The following is a 20,663-nucleotide window of genomic DNA, read 5'->3' on the forward strand; positions in this document are numbered from 1 at the left end:
AAACAATTTTTATGGCAATCTTGTAAAACATAAAAGAGAATTTTCGGTTTTCATTTGCAAACAATTTATTGATCTTTAAAAATTCATAGCAAAAACACTAGTGTAAGATTTCAACAGTATAATGTCATCGCAGGGTTATATGAAGAACAAAACACATTAAAAAACACGCGGTTAAAATTAAAAACTACCACATGTTTTGAAATCGTTCGTAATCACACACAGCTGAGTCACCATAATACTAAACCACAGTATAACACGATATTTAGGTATTCGCTGCAATTAATGCACGTAAACTTTCCAACATATTAGTAGGAATGTCAAAATACACTTTATGATTAGGAAAACTGAGGTATATTTCATACAGGTCTTCTGGAGTAACACCTTCATTTGTTGGAGAACTGTGCCATACAGTTATAGAATATCTACACAAAAAAGAATCGTGTTTGCCGTTTTGCATGCATAATAAGGTGGTTTGAAAACGGCTGTGTTCCTTCCATATCGCATTGTAAAACTTCAACAAGAAACACTACGTCGTGTTCAACGCTGCGTTTGAAGCATTTGAACGAATGCTTTAAAACAAAGGCTTTTAAAAAATCTTCAATACAAACAAAAGAGCCAATACAATAGTCGAGAATCTCATGATACAGACGTATCGATTGTTGTACTACAATCATTTTCAGTGCAAAATGCAGGCGAGCCGGCAAAATTCTCGACTATTGCATTGGCTATTTTGTTTGTATTGAAGATTTACAAAATTGTCAGTTATGTTCCTAAATGTCTTTCTATATTTTTCAGGTCTTCATGAATTCGGCAGTACACAAAGCTTGAAGATAATCCTATTACAATCGTTAGTTACAAGAAATAGAGTGTGGGAGTGGGTGGGAAAGCAAAAAAAATATAGGCTGTGTTTATCTTACCGGTTTGACTTGGATAAAAGCCATTGAAGAGAGGGTATAGATTGCTTTGTTAACGATGCTCGGACAGGAAATGTAATCGCTTGACGAAACGAGCCACAATAGCTGTACATCTCTTCAACCATGTCACTGGTGTAAATTTCACTGTTTCCGATGGGTTTGTAAGCTTAAATTGGATACATTATGATTAATTTCTGTGCAAGCAAAGTGGGATTGAAATACTGTGTGAGACAAAATACCTGTAGTCCATCCCGGTGAGAACGTGCAGTCGAAAAAGTCGTCATTGATCATCGAAAAGAACTCTGTAGCATTAACTGGACTTGTCACTGAATTTGGGCCGGTTAATATGTCAGCATTTAGCCAAATGGGGAAAACCAGCTTGGATTTATATTCCTGAAGTATTTTAACCGCAGCCTTAACTGCCCCAGTGCTCTTGAAATCCAGTTTAACTCCTTTGGTTTTGTTGCTTTGGCTTATCTAAACAAAATAGACAAACGAGTCATATGGTTTGTCTCATAATAAAACTTCCGGTTCTTGCATCTGTCAAATACGAAATATTGTTAGTGGTCGGGCGTTCACTTGACTGAAACGACAGCGGTTTGTTTGCGGTGGTGTTTGAATCCACTTAATTTTGTAGAAATGGTTTTAACCGATCTACTAATTCAATACAGCTAAACGAGCTAAATGTAATTGAACATATCATCAAACAACCGGGCAGAACTTTAATTATTTAACGTTTATCAAAAACCGTCACAAAATAAAACAACATGTGTGTTTCACAATCGATTGCGATTAAATTCATTTGGATTGTAAACGCAAACAGTTGTTCGCGACCGTGTATAGGTGGGAAATTTAAATTGATGTATTCAAAGGGTTAAAATTCAGCCATGTTAAAAGTTAACCCAGTGGTGGTTATGGGGGAGGAAAGTAACTAAAACTGGTAAAGCTTAGGAACCACTGACATACGTGGTTGTGGCCGTAAAAACAAACATAGTTACCGAGTTCCGATACAAACGTCACAAAAAATACCTGTTGTAGAAATTCTGAAAGCGTGAGGTTGCTTGTGGACGCGTCTATGATGTCATGAGCCATAACAGGAAGTGATTCATTGACATTTGCTGTTCCTTCCGCGTAAAGTCGCACGTCGGCCTCCAACATCATTATGCTGCCATCTATTGTACAAAGACTATAGGTAGCCTTTACTGTATAGCTAAACTGATGTTTGATTAGCCAACATATCCGCCGCCTTGACGTACATGCGTGAATAGATTGGTACACGTTCACTTTTAACCAACGTATTTGTTGTTGTAAAGTACAGCAGTGCATTATTTTCAACCCTTTAAACCTTACCATCGAGCGCCAATTCTAGTGCAGAATGGCTGTTAACTCTGTGTGCCCACGAGACGTTCAAAGCTTCACGGTTTGGAATCCGAAAATAATCCAATGCGTTTCCACCCGAGTAGAACATTTTTGGGTACGTGTTATCACCTGTCGCAAAGTGGAGACCAATACGTAAATATGGAGAGATTCACCAGGCGTCGGGTAGGCTATTGTGTGCATTTTCAGAAAAGCTCTTCAACTAATCTACAGGCCAGCATTTAACCAATCTTTAAATATTGAGTAATCCTACAAAACATTTTGCTACAACTTAAAACAAACATCAAAATTAGCCACTACAGGTCTACCTACGATAGTAACACAATTTAAGCAAGCCACGGGCCACAAACTAGCTTGGAACAAGGGAACTTTACACAAACCTTCCAAAGCAACGAAACTTGCCGATAATATTGCCTTATGCAAAGTAGCAGCACAATGTTTTAAAACAGTATTACCTGCTCCAAGTTTAGTTTACTGAAAAGTTTTAAAGATGATCCCTGGGTGGCAACGGTTTGCGCAAATTAAGAGAATTGCATCAAGTCGAAGTTTGTTTATTTTCTCTATTACGGTTCTTTCCCTCAATGAAATTCATGGTATCCGGCCATTTATGTTTATTGAAAGAATTATGTAAAGTATGAAAGGAAACCGTGATTTTGGCGACCTTTATATAAACAACATTTATAAATTTAATTAAAGTGGTATATTAATGGGTCTATGTAATGGTTAAATATAACTGTAGTTTGCTCAAGCGACCAGTACAAATATATAACGCAACTAACAACACATAGGTAGAGCAAAATGAATTGACCCTGATTAATAGGCTTTCTAAAACAATACGAATATACTAACTGATTGCTTGTTTTAAAGGATCTGTGAGGCTACTGTATGCGTCGTAGAAAATTTTGGAAAGGTCAAAGTTATCGCGAACGTATACCATATCCTCGGTGTCCACTGGGTCAGTGGAAGCAGTCCAAATGGTCAATGAAAATCTGCAAAAACATATTGTCTCGTGTTATTTATTGTCATATTACAAGCTTAGCTTCGTGAGTATAAGGTTGAGGCAGCTTGATAACAATCACGACTTGTAAAGTTACATCATATTTTTTACAATGATTATTACGGTATCTGCATGGCCTTACGAAGTTATTTACAACAATTTTACTCACCTGTTACTTTGTTCTAGCAACCATAGAAACTTTGCCCATGAGTTTTTGACCAAAGCCGCTCTAGCTGGGAAAGTCACTTTTTGATTCAAGTCTTTTACTTTTTTATACATTTCGTCCATAGAATCCCAAGAATAGTCTTCGTTTTCCGCCAACGGCCTAACATACGGCCTCGTTCATTTTTAAAAGTGGAATGCGTAAGACACCATTACCTGTAACCAGTTGTCCACCCCAAAGATAAAGTTACATTGGGAAAAATACTGTTTACATTGTTGATGAAAAGGTCCCCGTTTATTGGACTGCCATTAGAATTTGGCCCAGCCACAATATCCGCATTAATCCATACGGGCTGGTGAAGAGAAGAGAGAAAAGAACTGTCAAAAGAAAACGAAAAAGTTTAAATACGCATAAACATAATAAGAATGCAAAGTTGCCTTAAGGAATTCAGAGCTGGTTGGATAACTTCATCACTTTTAATGTCCATTTTAATGGCCTTGTTTGAATCGGTTACAGCATCAAACCATTCATCCAGAGAATTGTCACTGACAGTCACTGGTGGATGAGCCATTATCGGTTCATTACTATTAGGTGATAGAGATATGTCTGCCTCCAAAACATCGTATTCTCCTGCAAACATATATTTGATAATTAGCAAAAATACATACATTGAATAGGATATACAAAATATCTTATGCGCCAGAAGAACAATTCTTATTAATTTACTATGCCTCATAGAAAGAATAGCACTATAAGATATACACCTATTATTACATACAGTGGCACACCTGTTAAAGCTTCGTTCATCTCATCTTTAGTATTAGCTCCGTGATAGAATTTTATGTTCAAACCATCTCCATCGGCTTCATTGAAATACTCAACTAGGTCCATTTCGGTAATTTGATAAATCGAAGCAACATCCACTTCACTCATAGTTGTCTGATGTACGCCTGTTACAGATTTGTCTCCGCATAATATTTTACTTACTATGTTTGATTGAGTATTTAGCAAAGTAGTAATGACAAAAAAACAGGAAATATCTAAGCCGTTATTACTTGCAAAATTACATACGTCAGTGCTTAGAGAGAAAGTGTTTCAATCCATGTTTAAACTTTTTACTGTAGTGACATATGATCACAACAAAAAAGACCATCGTGTATTATGACATTAGGCATAAATTATGCTCTGTTAAAATGTTGGGCAAATTGGTAACGTACATAAAACAACCAAGAGACACTGGTTCAAAATCGACGTACATTTTTGATAGTTTATAATATGTACAAACAGATTACTCAGCAGATATGAGGTAAAATATTTAGAGCATTATGTATAATTTCCTCTGTGATTCCGCCAAGTCGTTAAGGATCTGTGTGTGTGCACCATATCAAAACATGACATCAGCTTCACTTACAACTTTGTCTGATTCTCTAAAACGATCTGGTTCAGCAGATTTGTGGCAAAAAATTCAGTAATTTTACATCCGTTTTAGTGAAAACTCAATGTCGAATTTTCGTATATTTCGTGCGACGTAGACAAAACGCGAGAGAATTTTCATTTGCGAACAACATGACGCAGTCATCGCGCGCAATGTCGGCATATCAACGGCAATGACGAAGTTCGTCCACAAGGGATTTTAGATTATTACCACTGATTTCTCCGTATCGTTTATCACATCGTATGCACAGTTTTTAACACACTAAGAACGAACCTGTAGTAGAGGACAGCGTTGTCTCGGATGTTGTCGATGTTACAGTGGTCGTGCTTTGTACATCAATGTTAACATAGTGGTCTATGATACCATAAAGCACACCAATAGTAAATCCCAAAGAGATGAGAACGATAACAATTCCCAAAATCCATTTAATCGTTTTGTGCCTTTTGGCTGCCTTGGTCACTTTCTCTTGATGCAATTCATCGTCTTTGTCCAGCATACTGCTTACAAGCAAAGCAGTGACTCAATATCTTATAACTGGATTGCCTTAGCATAAAAATTACGTTACGCACAGCGCTGACTAGTGCAACATAGCTGTAAATGGTTAACAAAGAGAAACATTCGGAATAAGTTTGCTCACATTGCTTTGCTGCAGGACGTAATGTTTGCCTTTGCTCCATTTCCGAAAACATGGCGTAAGTATTTCACATATTACAGTAAAAAAGATGTCAAACACCAATAAGCCCTAAATAAGTACTTGGGGGTCATTTTGTTTAACATCGCAAAAATGGAACAGCCTCTTTAAAAGTCGGCTTCTGATTGACAAACATTTGTAATGACATGGTGCAGTAAAACTAAAGCATGGTAAGATGCATTATCGTCACCCTTACACCTCGTTGCATTAATCTTTGTTCCATTCAATTTACGGTCGAAGAAATCATTGTGTAGATAAGAAAGGCTGGTTGACACGAATAAAACTAATAAAAAAGGCCACAAGCATTTTAAAAACAACCCAACCAGTCTTGGTTTGCTTTGGCCCGTCTGATGTCACAAAAGAGTGTCAACAAACAAAGCGAGGCGATGCTTGTCTAAGGGCCGTGTCAAATATTAACCTGGTGGTTATACCAGGAACAGCCGAATTGAATATCTACCATCAAACCGTGATAGGGATAGCAACTAAGACAGCGCTGATAATTTGGTGTGTGCATGTGTTTTTACGTCACAATTCACCCTGGGGCGTTGTCTTCAGCCAAAACTCGGCGATGAGACGTGAGTAAATGATAAGCAAATATGTCTGCCATCCACAAACGTGGTTTGAAATGGTGTCTTACGTTAATAAATCTAGTTGTTTACTGCTTAGATTGCCAGTTAGGTAAAGAATGAAGGTAATTCGACAAGGGTTAAAGGAGCTCTGTTACAAAGGGCAAAGGTAGCTTAAACACAGCTTTTGGTTGGTACACTATTTAACCTAATATTTTGTAGTTGTTAGTGTGGAAGATGCGATAGAGAATTGTTTGCTGCTTGGGGATATAAAACGAGATAGGGTTACTTATTGCAATTACAAACAAAGCCTTGTTGACACGTGCGTGTTTTGAGACACTTCGTTTACTTGGGAAATGACATAACACAATTCAATGACGCCACTGTTGTGGAAGTGTGGATTTATTTGTGGATTGACTGTGGCTTGTCTCGCTTCAATTACAAACAGCAACGTCGCCAAAGACGGTTCTAATCAGTCTTCTACATTAGTGGTTGAAGTGGGGGGGAACGTTAGCATAAGTTGCTATCAAGGTCACAATGCCTACACAACTTCTCAACAGAACATCATTGGGAAAGAAAAAGTGATTTGGCGCCGAAAAAACAACGTTAGTAAGAATATCGTACTTCAAAATTTCAAGAAACGTTCAATTACCTTATGTTTATTGATGTTAATTTACTTGGAAAGGTGATAAATTCTTATCGGTAAGCCTGCAAGTAGGCGTATATCTAAGACTACCAATTAAACAATAAAATATTTTGAATTTGTTTTTTTTAAATGGCCTTGTATGGACTTGATGTTCAGCTTTAATGCAAGAAATACTAACGTAAGAATATTACGACGCAAGCACCAATTTTAATACAGATTGTTGATAAGTACTGGACAGATGTCAGCAACAACAGAGACGAAATTTGGTATTCCGGAGATAACTTGGTTTTGACAAACGTGTCCCTTGATTTCTCTGGCATATACGGATGCTTTTGGGGAAATTCTTCGTTGCCGTTAAATAAAATCTATCTTCAAATTGGATGTAAGTGCTTGCAGTATTTACACTAGTTGTTTGAACCCATTTAACTCTGAGCCAAATGATAGCATGACAATATTGCTCGTATTTCATGGAAACCTTGATCCTTCAAGGATAAGTTACGTCAGTGTTGAGAACTAGGCTACGAAAACCGCAGGGTTTATTTCTGATTGTTTCATACTGGACGAAATATTTGCTTTCCGTTGTATCAACAATTTCCTTCTGACAACAAATCGTTATCGCATGAATCAGTACTTACTCATCGTCGTCACGCGTTGCTATCGTTATTCTGGAATTGTCTGATAAAATAATATTTTGTATTGATCTGCAGATCCACCGCAACCTCCATACGGTATCTCGTGCGAAACTAACGGCCATTTGACACTTATGACGTGTTGCTGGCAAGGTGGGAGAGAAACGCATTTAAACACATCTTATCAAATGGATTGTCGTAGCAGCAGGTTTGTACGGCACTTTTTTCACTCAAATAACGTAACAAGTTGTTAACATAGTTTTCTATCAGACAAGAGATCCACACTCTGGTTCAAAATGGCTGCTTCGATATAAATTTGCAGTCTTTCACGAACGCCATGAGTCTAAACATAACAGCGCGCAACCAACTTGGTGTTTCGCATTCAGAAGTTGCGACCTTTGATCCACAGTACATTGGTAGATATTTGAACTTAAGCTGTCGATATAGTGTAATTTGAGATCATTCCGTGATTTGTTTGCAACAATCAAAATCCAATCGCATGCTTTTCCTTTTAATCTGTAAAGTGAGAATGGTAAAAGTATAATTGTGTTTCGAGAGGAGTATGTTTAATTCTATATAGCACATGGTGTAAGTTTAACATGTAGGTTATGTACCAAGCATGCAAAATAGATATTTTCGTAATTCATGAATCTAAATTTACACGATAGTTATTTCAATTTATGTGTTATTGGTATTTCTGTCATAGTAAGATACCTTAAATGTACCTTGAAGTCCTGTCACCCTAATTTTAAAATACTGCATTTTCGATCTCTTTTCCGTACCCGGGCCAGAGGGCATTCGCAAACGAACAAAGGAAATTGACAAAAAGGAGCCAGTCGCCATTTTTGCTCTAATTTGTTTAAAAGCCTATGACAGACGACAGCGTTTCATTGCTTATTTGCTGCACTTCTTGCGGCAATTATATACTTCTAATGAATATGTCTTAATAAAACCACAAATAAACGATCGCATATTGTTGTGAATATTATTAACTTTACCTTGTGTAGTAACGGGTGGTTAGGAAACAACCACAACCCCAGTCACTTTGCTAATTTTGTTGGATTTCAATGCGACTGGTATTAAATTTTCTCCCAACAGAACAATAATCGTGGATCGGCAAACTATGTAAAAACTACCGCGCATGTTTACAGATTTGCAAGCCACCAAATTCCGCTGCAACCAGGTTCACAGAAACTCTGGCCATGCGAGCGGAGCAGATCTGGTTTACAGAGCATCGTCTGTTGCTCTGTCTCGTTGATACCAATAACAGAGACTTATCTGAACTCACCCGCTCTTCTGCCCACATACACGGTGAAAGTTAACGCCTCCAACGCACTGGGCCACACAAACTCACTGCCGTCCATTGAGGTTCCGCAAATGTGGGGTAATTTCTAGCATGGAGCGTTGGTGGCATGAATACTACGCAATATATGCAGCGTATAGTATTCTTTAGTTTTATTATTATAAATTCATTGCACAACAATTATTTTGTCCCGAAAAATATGTGCGTTGTGTGAAAGACGTCGAACTGTTAAGTTGCACAGCCGGTCCAACAAAATTCTGCATGATCAATAAGTTGATTTGCATGTTTGTCGTGCATTGCATGAGCATGACGAGTCAGTCACCAAGCAGGGCGTTGCCTTGTCTTGCAGGACAATAAAATAAAAAAAACCTTTGCAGTCACACCAAATCCTCCTCGGAATGTGAGCATCGCCAGGAACGGCCAAACGGCCGGGCACCGCTCTACCTCCCTGCGCGTGCAATGGATTGCCCCGGACGTAAGCAGCCTCATAGACCTCGTCTACAAGCTTCGATATCGCATATCTTTCAGTGCTGATTCGTGGCACGTAAGTTCTCAGAAAATGGACTTTGACCACTAGTTGCGCGCTTTCTGTGTTTTCACAAGCGATATTCAGTTCTCCTTCCGATCTTATCCCAGCTTGTGCAGTATTTGCCCTAAAGTTTAGGGTATCGCTGACCTATAGCTTACCGTGGAAATTTAACCTAATAGTTGTAATTTATTTTACCCGATTTTAGCTGTATCGGTAACACTATTTGTGATCGATCGTTTGTTTGCACAAATTGCTTCACAGCTACAACAAAATTAGCTGTAAGTTGTAACAATGTTTTATTGCATTTAAAGCAATATTCGCATTGTTTTTGTGCAACGTCAGCAATAAAATGTTCAGCGCCTACAGCATTTCTTAGTCGTATACATTAGTCATCATTCAGTTGTCTCATCAAATTAATTTTTAATTAAGATATTTTTTCTTTTTTCCTACAACAGACTGTAGAAAGGATTACTGAAACCTCGTACGTTATCACACATTTGCGTTCGGGAAGCAATTATCATGTTCAGGTGGCAGCTAAAGCCTCCTCCGAAATGTTCAACGGGTACTGGAGCGACTGGAGTGAAGTGACGTCACGCCAAACTGAACACAACGGTAATGAAATGAGTTGCATTCATGTCGTATATCCTTTAAGACCAAACTATGTTTTAAAGTCGTTTGCGATATAAACGTTCGTTGTAGTTATAAACCGTCTTTTATTGTTATTGTACCTTTTTTCGATAGTACCCACATCGAAGTTTTTCTTCGAGAACATTCAGCTGACTATAGGGAATACAATCAAGACTGGTAGTTTAAGCACTAGATGGCGGCCGTATGCAAGAACGGATGAACCGGGTTTTCGTTACAAAATCTTCATTTCTTATGGCAGCACAAATGTCACAGTGAGTGCTAAATACATTAACATCAGTGAAGTCGTTTTGGGCATAATTGCGTTGATGACAATTATTATTTGTTTTAGAAAATAGTGACCCACGAGACGACCTTGAATGTTGCTTTTAAATCCAACACCTCGTTGGATGAGGTGCGACTTTCTGGTCAATATTGCAACAGCGTTGGGTGCTCCGTATCTGATGAACGTGCACTTGGTTTGAATCAAGGTTTGCACCTTCTTTGGAAACAAATCGAACAAACTTTGTTACGAATAAAGTTTAATTTACCTCAAATTGCAAATAAAATAATTTCCAAAAGCAAACTTTTGAAGCGTAAATGTCAATCATTATTTTTTGAATAAGCCGAACAAAAAAAAAATTATATTAACGCAGTGACATTGAAAAAATTGATCGTGTCAACGAATCATTATTTTGTACTGTTTTAGAATGGCGACCACTGGCCGGAATCAAACTTGAAATGAACGAAGGATACAAAAAAGTATATTGGCAACCCTTGGATGAACCGTGTAGTGCCAGAGGCTGCATCGTCCAAATTTGCCAGTCACCCAGGTTATTCGGCAGAACCTTGTCAACAAAACAACGCGTCCCGGCGAACGCTAAAATAAATATTTTGATCTAGGACGGGGACTACTTTCGAGGAGATGTTCGCCAACATTAATTTGAACACAGTGAGCAGAGCGCCAGGAACAAGAGTATGCGAAAACATTGCTGTCAAAACGAATTGTAATTCTGGCTCTCTGTCCGTGTATGGAAATAATGTTTCTCCCTGCAAAGTTTACTCCGCCAAAGTCCTGCAGCGATGTTCTTCGTCACAGAGCGAGGAAATATTCATCGAGTCTAAACCCTCCAACGAAATACGCAGTAAGTGACTTCTTGTTACTTTACCACTAACTGGGATTCTCTGAACAACAAAAATGTCCAACCATATACACAGACATTTCTTAGAGCGGAAAATTATATTCTTCTTTTAAACGAGATAAAAAATTAGTAGTTGAACAAGTTTTATGTGAAATATGTGCAAAAAAGGCACTTTTTTTAGGTGAAAATTTGTGGTTAAACGCATAACTGCGGTTTGTTTTAAAATTTTGTGTTAAATTCTAACTGGAACCTAATAAAGTATATATTACAAGTCATAACCCCGTTTGTGAAGTAACAAAGCGGAAATGTTGCTTGCGTAGATAACCCGATATTTCCGCCAATGGATTATCATGTCAATGAAGTCAGCGACAACAACCACCGAGGTTTAAATATTTCTTGGAACCGAAAATATGAATGCAATGGTGGCCAGGAATACACAAAACTCTCTGCCATTTACTCCCCTTTCGCCGGCGCAGAATGCAATTTCACACAATGTTTTGAAGAAGCGAGTTACGAAAAGGTGAAGAGTCGTTTGTTTATTTTACGCTTGTTGAGGCGCTGCGAGCAATATTAGATCCAATTTTGTGCAATTACATTCACAGATTCGAAACTGTTCGGCCTCTCAAGCATTGATTTCAAAGAACGTGTTCGGAGGAACCACTTACAAAGTGGGCTTGGGACATTGTTGCAGCGACGAATCTGTATCAAAAACGGGTTTACCATTTTGTTTCGTCGCGTCTGGTGTAAAACAAGTATCTACAACGATCAGAGGTAAGCGGTTAAACACGGAAAGCAAAGAATTAAGTAATAAGGATGTGCAAATTTATTTCATTAATATTTTGTTTTTGTATGCGTATTACGTTTGAGGTGTGGTGAAACGCCTCCTCACCTTCTGTAACGACACTGTTGCGACGATTTTTATTTGTTACGTATCGATGGATATTTTGTTTATTTATTTTCTTTGGATTTCAGCTCCAGGACCACCCCTGCATTTAACATGGAACGGTCACCCAAAAATCACGTTAAAATGGACGCCGCCGTTGCACAGAAATGGCAAACTCGACGGATACACAGTTTTTTACGGAAGAACAGCAAATAAAAATCACTCTATTGTTCATAAAACAACAGACACCAGCTTTGAGATCCCAGAAAGCTGCTCTTTGACAGCTGACGATAATGCCCTATGGGTTCGTGTGTCAGCCTACAACGTGGGGCCTAATGGAATCCAGCTCAGCGGACCGACTGTCAATGCAAGTGGTATTGCATGTGTGGCAGGTACGTTTGTTCTTTTCAGAATAACAATGTCCTGGAATAGCAAAACCATCACTGCATCTGATATTGTGCAATTGCATGAGAAGGCGCTATAAAAGACAAACAAGTTTTGTGTAAAACTTTTAATTTACTGCTTGAACATGAGTGGGTAATGTGTTTTAGGAGCTTCCGGAATGAGCAATTTTGCCGGAATATTTGTTGGACTTGCTATTAGTCTTGCGTTCATTTGTATTGGGCTTGTTTTGTGCCATTATCATCGCAAGCGGATCAAAGACGCCGTCCGAAAGGGGTTGTGGCCTCCCATTCCCGAGCCAATGGTCGTGGTTTCCTTTCAAGCGCACGACGAAGAGCAAACTTTCGAATTGACTTCAGAACCTCTTGATACAGCTTTGAATCATACGAGGTAAGCTGAAAGTTTCATTTGACGTGTAAGTTAAATACTTGTTTCACTAAAAAACTTGGAAAAACATGTAGGCGCACTTGATTTATCCATTCATAAAATATATTTATTAAAGCGCCCACGACGATTTGGAAAAAGTGGATGACATCAACGAGTCAATTTACCGTCGCGGCAACGTCAATGCATCCAACAACAGACATGTAGATGCGGTAATGCCGGGTGAAAGGACCACAAACCACCTAATGGAAGAAAGGGGGTGTTCCAGCAACCACGAGGAACGAGTTCGTTTATTGGATGACTCTGGCAGCCAATGTAAGCAATGGATTATTAACAACCTAATATCGCACACTGGTAAACAGTCGAAACCACGCAAGCAATTTATCCGCAGTTATTGGGCCCCTTGCGTAGAACGTGCTTCTTTACAATGTTTGGGCTAGTTTACTAAGTTCTCGTATTAATGTACCGCATTACATGTGACGTGATGTATGGGTGACGAGATGTTTGCCGAGAAAATGTAACAAGGCCTTTATTTCGGTACACACACAACAATGAGCACTCTATCAGCCACGTTTATTGACAAATCCTCCATAACTACATCGCCAAATCAACTATGTTGTTAAGGTGGCATTTGTTTATCTTTGCATTTCTGCTCGAAAAAGGTCAATTCACACGTCAACCGTCCCTTCCAGAAGATTCTGGTCTCTCCAGTCTTCGAGAGGTCCATCGTTTGTGTTTGACTAATAAACATTCAACGAAAAAAGGTCAAAGCAGTGGCTCGAATTTCACCGAATACAGCACCCTGTCTCCTCTGCCTCCGTTATTATCGCTTAATTCAGCGAGTTCGATTCCCGATGCTTATCCTGGCACTTCTCTTGTTTGTGCTTCACGTCCCACATCGTGGTCCTCCTTGCTGGTAACCGAAACTGTGCCACGACCAAACCGCGTTTCCAGCCTTCGGTGTTACTCCGAAAATAATCTTGACTACGTGAGGTATGGTGTGCTGTGATTATATATTATAGTTCAGATTTGTTTGCATATATACAGCCAAATTTAAACACTTTTTTATTCTATTTACATGTTTAAGATAAACAATTTAATTCTCTGTGTAAGTTTATTTGTAATTATTTACAATTTATGCTAAATTGAGCTATAAAAAAAAAATTTTTTTTTTAAATTTAACATATTAGTTTGGGTTAACAGCAACATTTCTTTGGCATTATTTTATTATACTTTTCCTACGTAAATTTTAGATACTGTAGAGAAAACGGAATAGAAATGGAAACTTCTCTTACCGACATCGAACAAAATCGTGACAGTGACACTCCCACCATATTGTACACAAAACTAGCGACCAATAGCCGGGGTGCGAGCACAACCTCCACCAACATCGACAATCCTTCATCTTTAAATACGGTGAGTTAAAGTGTGCAAAATTATTCACAAATTTGATCTCAAACACAATATAATTACAAGTGTAATGTTTACAATTACCAAAATTTCCCCAAATATACGCAATAACAGAGCATAGATGAACGCAAAAATTATGTAAATACTAAATCCTCAAAAAACTTTTATTTTGGTGACGTAATTTTTCCAAATGTTGTTTTCATTTTACCTCCAGCTTCGAAGGTTAGGTCAACGCGATGACTTTGAAAATGAAAGTGAGTCTTCACAGTCCTTGTGTGACTACGTGGGAGGAGTTGATCCATATGTAACAACACCAGCACACACTGAAAAACAAAACGAAGAAATGGCGAACTACAGCAAAGCAGCGACCTCGTCGCGTCGAAGCTCGGCCAGCATTTCGTCGCAGGATTCAATCGACCGATTATACGCTGTTGTGCGCCAAGGTGACAATCATTCTCCAGGCGGCGAGGAGATTGAGAGCTCCATTAATGAATACGTCACCATGGACCAAGCATTGGAAATGGGTGAAGAAGGGTCATCTCTGCCGGAAAACGATTTCATGTCGGTCGCTGGTGCTTCCAACCTTGCAGTGGCAGGGGATCTCGACGGATTGCCTGGGCTTGAGGTAAGTGTGGAATGCGATCGCGTCCGGCGCCAAGAGTTGATTGCGTTGTCGTTTGTGTACCTTACCACGCCTCGATTGCTGTACTGTTTACGTGATCTCGAGATTACCGGTTTTTCTAATCTATAAATATCGCGCTACGACCTCGGGCGCCCGACTTGCGGCAGCAATTACCGGTTGCTGTCGCGACTGTCGCAAGTGAAAGGATAACTTTCCTACGTGGATATTTACCACATTGGGCCCTTCTCCTGGTGTTGAACTGTGAGCCCCAATTTGCTATGAAAGAGATTTGTTTGTGAATGTCGTTGGGAAAATGTCAAATACACACGAAAAATCGTCATCTTCTGTTTATAGGATTCTGCACACCAGGCTGAAGCCGGTCGCCCCAGTAGTTCCGCACTGACAAGCGCCCTGAGCGAAATGGGCTACATTAGCGTCGCTGACGCTACGCAGATCGACGCATCGGCTTCGCTTCTTTCCTACCCGCAGCACCGATAAACACCATCAAAGCGTCTTCTGTTCAACTACACATAATGTGTTATTCAACAACACCGGGCGTGGTTCAGTCCAACAATGACAGATCGTGCGCGAGTCATCTTGTGACGCTACTTTCGCGCTCGCAATTGAATGGAACTTTGTGAACCTCCACGCACTAACATTGTTTTAGAGCCTCGCTACATGAATATTGACGTTAGATTTATTTATTTTTCTTTTTGTGTTCGTTTTGGTGACTGTCGCACTCAGTCCAACACTGCTATTCTTACTGCTTCTAACCTGTGTTGACCACCACCAAGGACACCCACACATTTTATTTTTGTATCATTGTGCTGAGAAACAATTGCAGAGAGAGACAACACCAAACACAGCACCACAAATAATTTCTTTCAAAATTACATTTATCTCAATCTTCCAGACGCCTCTAAACTTATTAACCGTGGATTTCAGTCTTGGTTCGGGCGAAGTAAAAACCGCACCAACTACAAATAACAAAATATACGTGCAATATAAAGTGCAGCACACGGTCATGTACTAAAAAAAAAACGCACGATAGATCAGCAGCGATCACAAGAGCCAAGCAAATAATAAATCATATCACACTTGAAAATCTGGTCTATGTATCAACTATACTTCTAAACACAGTGAGTAAAAAAGGCCGATTCACGTAAAACTACTTCGTCTCCCCTTTAAGGGATATTAAGTGTGGGGGGATGAGGAGGTTGCCGTTAATCCCGTTCCTCGTAACCAGGGATGGTCGAATCATCATGCCGTGTTTGGGAGGGCAGGTGAAGTAACGTTTTCCTTTTACTGATCCGTCGTTTTTACCCACCGGGGCGCAGAGATCCAATCCCAGCCACAATCCCGCGGCGAATTCTGTTGCTCCGATAAATCTGTATGAAGTATGTTTGAAAACAACCGCATCAGGGACTTTATGGATCCAGCAGACCAAGTATTAATAAGGTTTAAGCAGAAACTCAAACGCAACAAAGAGAATTTTAGGTTTCGACAACTAAACGTAACTTTAAATACAGCCCAGAGCAGGCTTCGAAATAAGTCGTGTGGTTTCTTGCGTATACAGTGGAACATGGGAAAATTTAATCGCCTCGATTTTGATCGCCAACTCCTCCCATGAACCGCTCGGGTTTTCCCGACTCAGTGCGTGATCGGATTATGTCACGTGCCTGTTTGTTGTCGGAGCGAGCTTGATTATGGATTTACCGCGACGCGAACAATAACCAACAAGCGGTGGAAACAATAAGCTTAACGACTTGCTTACTTTACTGTGGCGACTTGCTGGTTCGAGCGTAATTCCACTTGCATGTCCGGCTTCAGAAATATTGACTTTTTTCTAAACAGAAGCAAGTTGAAAGTGGGCATTCTACATGATCCTGTTCGTCAACTCTAGTTAACTGAGATTAGAAGTTAAACAAATGCTTACGCCACTGATTGTATGCACAGTGGACATAGAAATAATAATACCGGTCCCGACCTCAGCCATGGCTCAAAACATATTTAACAAGTCAAGAACACGGCCTACTCAGCAAAAAATTGCCAACTAAAAAAAAATCTTAAGTCAAAAATGCCTAATTACAACTCATCACCTCGAAGTCCCCAACGTATTTGAGCGCACTGGTCGACGTCTTTCGGTATGTGGAGTGCTTGGTGCAGATTTTGAAGTTTTATTCGTACTTCGCTGTTTTATTCTTTCAAGAGAGCCTGAGCGGCGATCTCTCGGTGTCGAGACAGGTGAAGGATCGGGTGTGTGCATTATTTCCGTTGCAACATCTGAGAGAACACAAGAATTATCCGTTATTTCTTGCCTGGTAATTCAAAATCATTTGCATGATTTAATTTGATTTCATGCACACACAAATATGTTACAGTGAAGATTAGGATTTCTAACCGTTTTCTGTCGCGTCACTCTCCACAATTTCTCTGCGTAGTTTGGACGGTGGTGCAAATATTCCCTTCGATTGGTCGCAAGTGAAATATCGAACTCCTCCTATGCTTCCGTCATTACGACACGAACCTCGTTTGTCCATTTCTACTCCGCACCACGTGCCTATGATTTGACATTAAAATAACATCCAGAACAACGTTTGTATATGAGTGCACATTTGAAACCAGGTGCAAGTAACGTTACTACAGAAAACAAAGGTTGTACAATGCAAAGAAAAATGTAACAAGATTTTTTTCCTAATTTGTACAGCTAAAACAAGTTAAAAACAAACCAAATCTAAATTTCGGCCAACGCCACAGCTTAAAACTACACAGGTAATTTAATTCATCATAAACAAGTTTACCAGATGCAAATTGTGTTGTTCCCAAGAAGCGGAGGGTTCCTAACTGTTTTCCAGCAACCACAACTCGTTCGCCAACCATTAAATCACAATCACCATCGGTTTTATGTCGTTCTGAAGCAAAAATTTGCTGTACAAATGTTGCTTTTTGGGAGGGGAGTAACACAAAATACCTTTGCTAACAAGTTTACTCTTGCTGGTTTCACAATTTTTATTGTCACATGCCACCACCACACAAGAAGCAGGAACAAATATACCATGGTTTCTTTTGCAACTGCAGTTAATAATAGTTGTATTTAAACCTAAACTATTTCTACCGACACCATAACTTGCTGTGCAAATACCACAATCAATTATTAGTAAATATCACTGACCTAAAGTATGACTTTCCACCCACAGACCCATCATTTTTCCCTTCAGGAGTCTCCAGCTCCACTCCAGCCCATTGTGAAGATGGATTAGACATTGACCCCAAGTATCGTAAGGTACCTGTTGCGTTTCACACATTCCGAAAACTATTATGTGGCTAAAGACAGCAAGCAACTCACCACAGAGTGTGTTGGATGTTTTATTTGATGGTGTTTTTTCAAGAGTAACCTTAACCCTTGATCCGATCGTCAACTTGGCTTCCTTTCTTGACTCGCGTTTAGCATTGGTTTTGGCTTTGCCATATCGTTGCCTAAATTGATTGTTATAATTAAACCTGTGCACAAACCATCTACGCTGTTGCTTACAAAAGTTCCCTGATATGGTTTGCCTTCATCTTTTCGTCTTTAGTGGTTAGATTGGAGGGAATGCAGTCTTCTGGTGTTCTGCCCAAGTCATCTTTGGAAGTGGTGCATGCACCTCTCTGTTAGTTATACACAAACATATTAAAAAACAAAAGGGATGTATAAAACAAACTGTTGATGCACCTTAATGGCCACAGGGTCAAGCATTTTCTATTCTTTACAACTTTTAAGTTTACAGGCCTTACAGCCCAGGCATTGCAGCCTTGCTGGATCAGCCACTTTTTCCGGCCTAACTTAAATTCAAAATTAAAATATTACAACCTGCAGTAAGACTTCGGCAGCACAGCAACTGAGACAGGTGGCAGCAATATGCAAACTTGTTCCATATTCAAAACTGCTACATAAACTGTCCACTGCAACAGGTGGCCAAGAATCGCTGGATTTCAAAAGCAAACCCACAGCTGCTGGAATATCGAAATATGCAGCAAGGTGTAAAGCGTTCATGTCGGTGTATATACTCCTTTGACTTGGATCAGCTCCTTGACCCAAAAGACGCTTTACTACTGACAGGGCATGCTTTTCTGTAAAAAAGATATATGTATCAAATACTTATTGATCAATAGAAATTTCAAATGTTACTATAACAACTTTGTGTCCACGCTTCTAGTTATAGAAAAAATGTTTCGCTTTTTATTAAGCATCTTCAGTTCTTATTTAAATAGAATAACTTGTGTCACATAAAAGAAGTGTTGCTGGTTAGGTGGATTTCATGAAGTAAAAACATTTTCTTGCTTGGTCAATAGAAAATTTACCTTTCACAAAAAGCAATGCAAACTGTGCTTTTTTGAAGTTACCAAAGAACAAGCTAGTTTTATGGACATCTTTGTGAGACTGTATATTATTACCTGCCATAGCAGCAGCCCGGATTGTATAATGCAAGATACTCATTCCTGTTGATTCATCAATATCATTTAGTTGTACACCACGTTGAATCATCTAAAGTTTAGTAGTATGCAGTTGTTTCATGATGGAAAACTTTGTATTTATTCACTTTACAAATGCAGTGGTTTCCCACGTCAAATTCAAAAGACACAAATAGCTCCATCAAAAGTTAGCTAGAAACAATTACTTTTATCCAAACAAATTAAATGACATAAGCCACATTGAAAAACTACATATGGATCAGCAAAAAATAATTTATTGTATAATACCTCATCAACAATAACACCAATGTTTCCACACACAGGGTTTATGAATTGTCTTGCAACAGCAAATAGTTGTGGTGCTGTTGTTTCCTTGTCGCGAACAAGCCGTTTTCCTTCACCGATGCTTGGATCCAGAAAAATCATATCGGTTTGCTTTAAATCCTAAGGAAACAATTATCATTCGAAAAATTATACAGTCTACTTAATTAAACTTTTGTTTTTAGAGAGTGCTTTCCACAGTTTTACAAAACCAAAAGTTTGTTAAAAAAAGGGGGAATGTCGACATTGCAAGCTTAAAAAAATGTAACTACAACCTCTAACTTACAATCCCAAATGGAAGTGGAAGCTCTACAGCGGGATGAATTGTAATATCCAAGCACTCAAATTCACTAGTTAATTCGGATGTTGAGGATTCATCTTGTGGCATTTCATCGTATGCGAGTAGTTCATTGTTAATATCTTTGGTTAAATTAACTTCTATATCGTCCATTTTCGACTGGATCACTTTATGCACATAAAATGATTAAAACCGTGTTTGTTTTTACAATACAGCACAACCTGCAACATCGGTACGACAGTATTCATCCGAAATAGTACTCGCAACTTTTACAAACGAACACTCGAACAGTAACAAACAAACAAACAAACAAATGTTGTTGTGTTGATAAACACGACACTAATAATACGCATCAGTTAACATAAACTCACATCGATTCGTTTTTATTCGCTTGACTGCATTTTTACGCATACTTTCCTCTGGCGCCAAGTTTGACTGTTCGACCCGAAGGAGAAGGTGAAAGTTACCACCCTCATTCTGGCAGAATTCTGGCAGAATAATTTTGCAAATTTGCCACATTCTACAAGGTACAACAGGCATTTACTCAAAAATTGCTTTTTTTGGATTAGAATCAAATTACAGAGATGAGCAAGCAGATCAAACCTCAAAAAACATTTAAACAACATTTTCCGCAGCTGTATCAATCAAAAAAATCGCGAATTAAAAAAATCGCCTGGTTTTGCGATTCAGCATAATGGCGGCATGCGAAAAACTAGTCTAATACAAAGAATTCTGCTCGGCGTTCTGGCAATAGGTGCCAATATTGACCAATATCAAGAGAACGGAAATTTAATTCTCTACAACATGCAATTAACAAATTTGAAATTAAGGTGCCGGATGACCTTCAAATCGCCGATTGAAGACGACCCGCTTTG

General features: G+C 39.0%; 3 protein-coding genes across 4 annotated transcripts; 1 reads left to right on the top strand and 2 right to left on the bottom strand.

Annotated features, from left to right (window-relative positions):
- Nucleotides 1-135: 135 nt before the first annotated feature.
- On the bottom strand, nt 136-5,382 carry LOC145905743 (protein FAM151A-like). The gene is made up of 11 exons (XM_082993057.1): nt 5,145-5,382; nt 4,240-4,374; nt 3,889-4,081; nt 3,667-3,828; nt 3,458-3,613; nt 3,141-3,280; nt 2,265-2,402; nt 1,944-2,086; nt 1,154-1,391; nt 918-1,080; nt 136-422 (listed from the first exon to the last, which is right to left on the bottom strand). Exons 1-11 carry the CDS (start codon nt 5,380-5,382, stop codon nt 263-265), a joined length of 1,866 nt encoding a protein of 621 aa, XP_082849183.1. The 3' UTR covers nt 136-262.
- A 995-nt stretch (nt 5,383-6,377) lies between these two features.
- Nucleotides 6,378-15,373, top strand: LOC145893802 (uncharacterized). Of its 2 annotated transcripts, XM_082982149.1 has the most exons (19): nt 6,378-6,748; nt 7,006-7,171; nt 7,497-7,626; nt 8,570-8,802; nt 9,099-9,265; nt 9,706-9,862; nt 9,992-10,149; nt 10,227-10,365; nt 10,584-10,707; nt 10,778-11,019; nt 11,337-11,536; nt 11,619-11,787; nt 11,989-12,291; nt 12,451-12,691; nt 12,804-13,000; nt 13,348-13,678; nt 13,939-14,101; nt 14,310-14,720; nt 15,072-15,373. In XM_082982149.1, the coding sequence occupies exons 1-19, from the start codon at nt 6,518-6,520 to the stop codon at nt 15,213-15,215; spliced, it is 3,906 nt and encodes a 1,301-aa protein (XP_082838275.1). In that variant the 5' UTR covers nt 6,378-6,517; the 3' UTR covers nt 15,216-15,373. The 2 variants fall into 2 exon arrangements, with proteins under 2 accessions (XP_082838275.1, XP_082838283.1); XM_082982157.1 differs by lacking the exons at nt 6,378-6,748; nt 7,006-7,171; nt 7,497-7,626; nt 8,570-8,802 and adding an exon at nt 7,753-7,834.
- Nucleotides 15,374-15,511: 138 nt separating this feature from the next.
- Nucleotides 15,512-20,058, bottom strand: LOC145893813 (CAP-Gly domain-containing linker protein 4-like). Its single transcript, XM_082982171.1, has 13 exons — nt 19,777-20,058; nt 19,458-19,613; nt 19,152-19,242; nt 18,568-18,827; nt 18,250-18,365; nt 18,064-18,194; nt 17,890-18,004; nt 17,689-17,789; nt 17,519-17,629; nt 17,119-17,277; nt 16,817-17,000; nt 16,492-16,563; nt 15,512-16,105 (listed from the first exon to the last, which is right to left on the bottom strand). The coding sequence occupies exons 1-13, from the start codon at nt 19,939-19,941 to the stop codon at nt 15,886-15,888; spliced, it is 1,881 nt and encodes a 626-aa protein (XP_082838297.1). The 5' UTR covers nt 19,942-20,058; the 3' UTR covers nt 15,512-15,885.
- Between the last annotated feature and the right edge of the window lie 605 nt (nt 20,059-20,663).

The sequence above is a fragment of the Ascidia mentula genome, chromosome 1 (genome assembly GCF_947561715.1).
Source record: "Ascidia mentula chromosome 1, kaAscMent1.1, whole genome shotgun sequence".
Classification (NCBI taxonomy): Eukaryota; Metazoa; Chordata; class Ascidiacea; order Phlebobranchia; family Ascidiidae; genus Ascidia; species Ascidia mentula.

Excerpts from the sequence above, each read along its gene's own strand:
- LOC145893802 (XM_082982149.1), top strand. The coding sequence starts at position 6,518 with ATGACGCCACTGTTGTGGAAGTGTGGATTTATTTGTGGATTGACTGTG. Across the intron at positions 9,266-9,705 it reads TCAGTGCTGATTCGTGGCAC|ACTGTAGAAAGGATTACTGA; the intron begins GTAAGTTCTCAG and ends TTCCTACAACAG. Across the intron at positions 12,692-12,803 it reads ACAGCTTTGAATCATACGAG|CGCCCACGACGATTTGGAAA; the intron begins GTAAGCTGAAAG and ends TATTTATTAAAG.
- LOC145905743 (XM_082993057.1), bottom strand. The coding sequence starts at position 5,382 with ATGCTGGACAAAGACGATGAATTGCATCAAGAGAAAGTGACCAAGGCA. Across the intron at positions 2,403-3,140 it reads TCCTTTAAAACAAGCAATCA|GTGATAACACGTACCCAAAA; the intron begins GTTAGTATATTC and ends ACTTTGCGACAG. Across the intron at positions 423-917 it reads CTTTTATCCAAGTCAAACCG|ATATTCTATAACTGTATGGC; the intron begins GTAAGATAAACA and ends TTTTTTGTGTAG.
- LOC145893813 (XM_082982171.1), bottom strand. The coding sequence starts at position 19,941 with ATGGACGATATAGAAGTTAATTTAACCAAAGATATTAACAATGAACTA. Across the intron at positions 18,195-18,249 it reads AACCATATCAGGGAACTTTT|GCAACGATATGGCAAAGCCA; the intron begins GTAAGCAACAGC and ends CAATCAATTTAG. Across the intron at positions 16,106-16,491 it reads CAGCAAGTCGCCACAGTAAA|ATTTATCGGAGCAACAGAAT; the intron begins GTAAGCAAGTCG and ends TACTTCATACAG.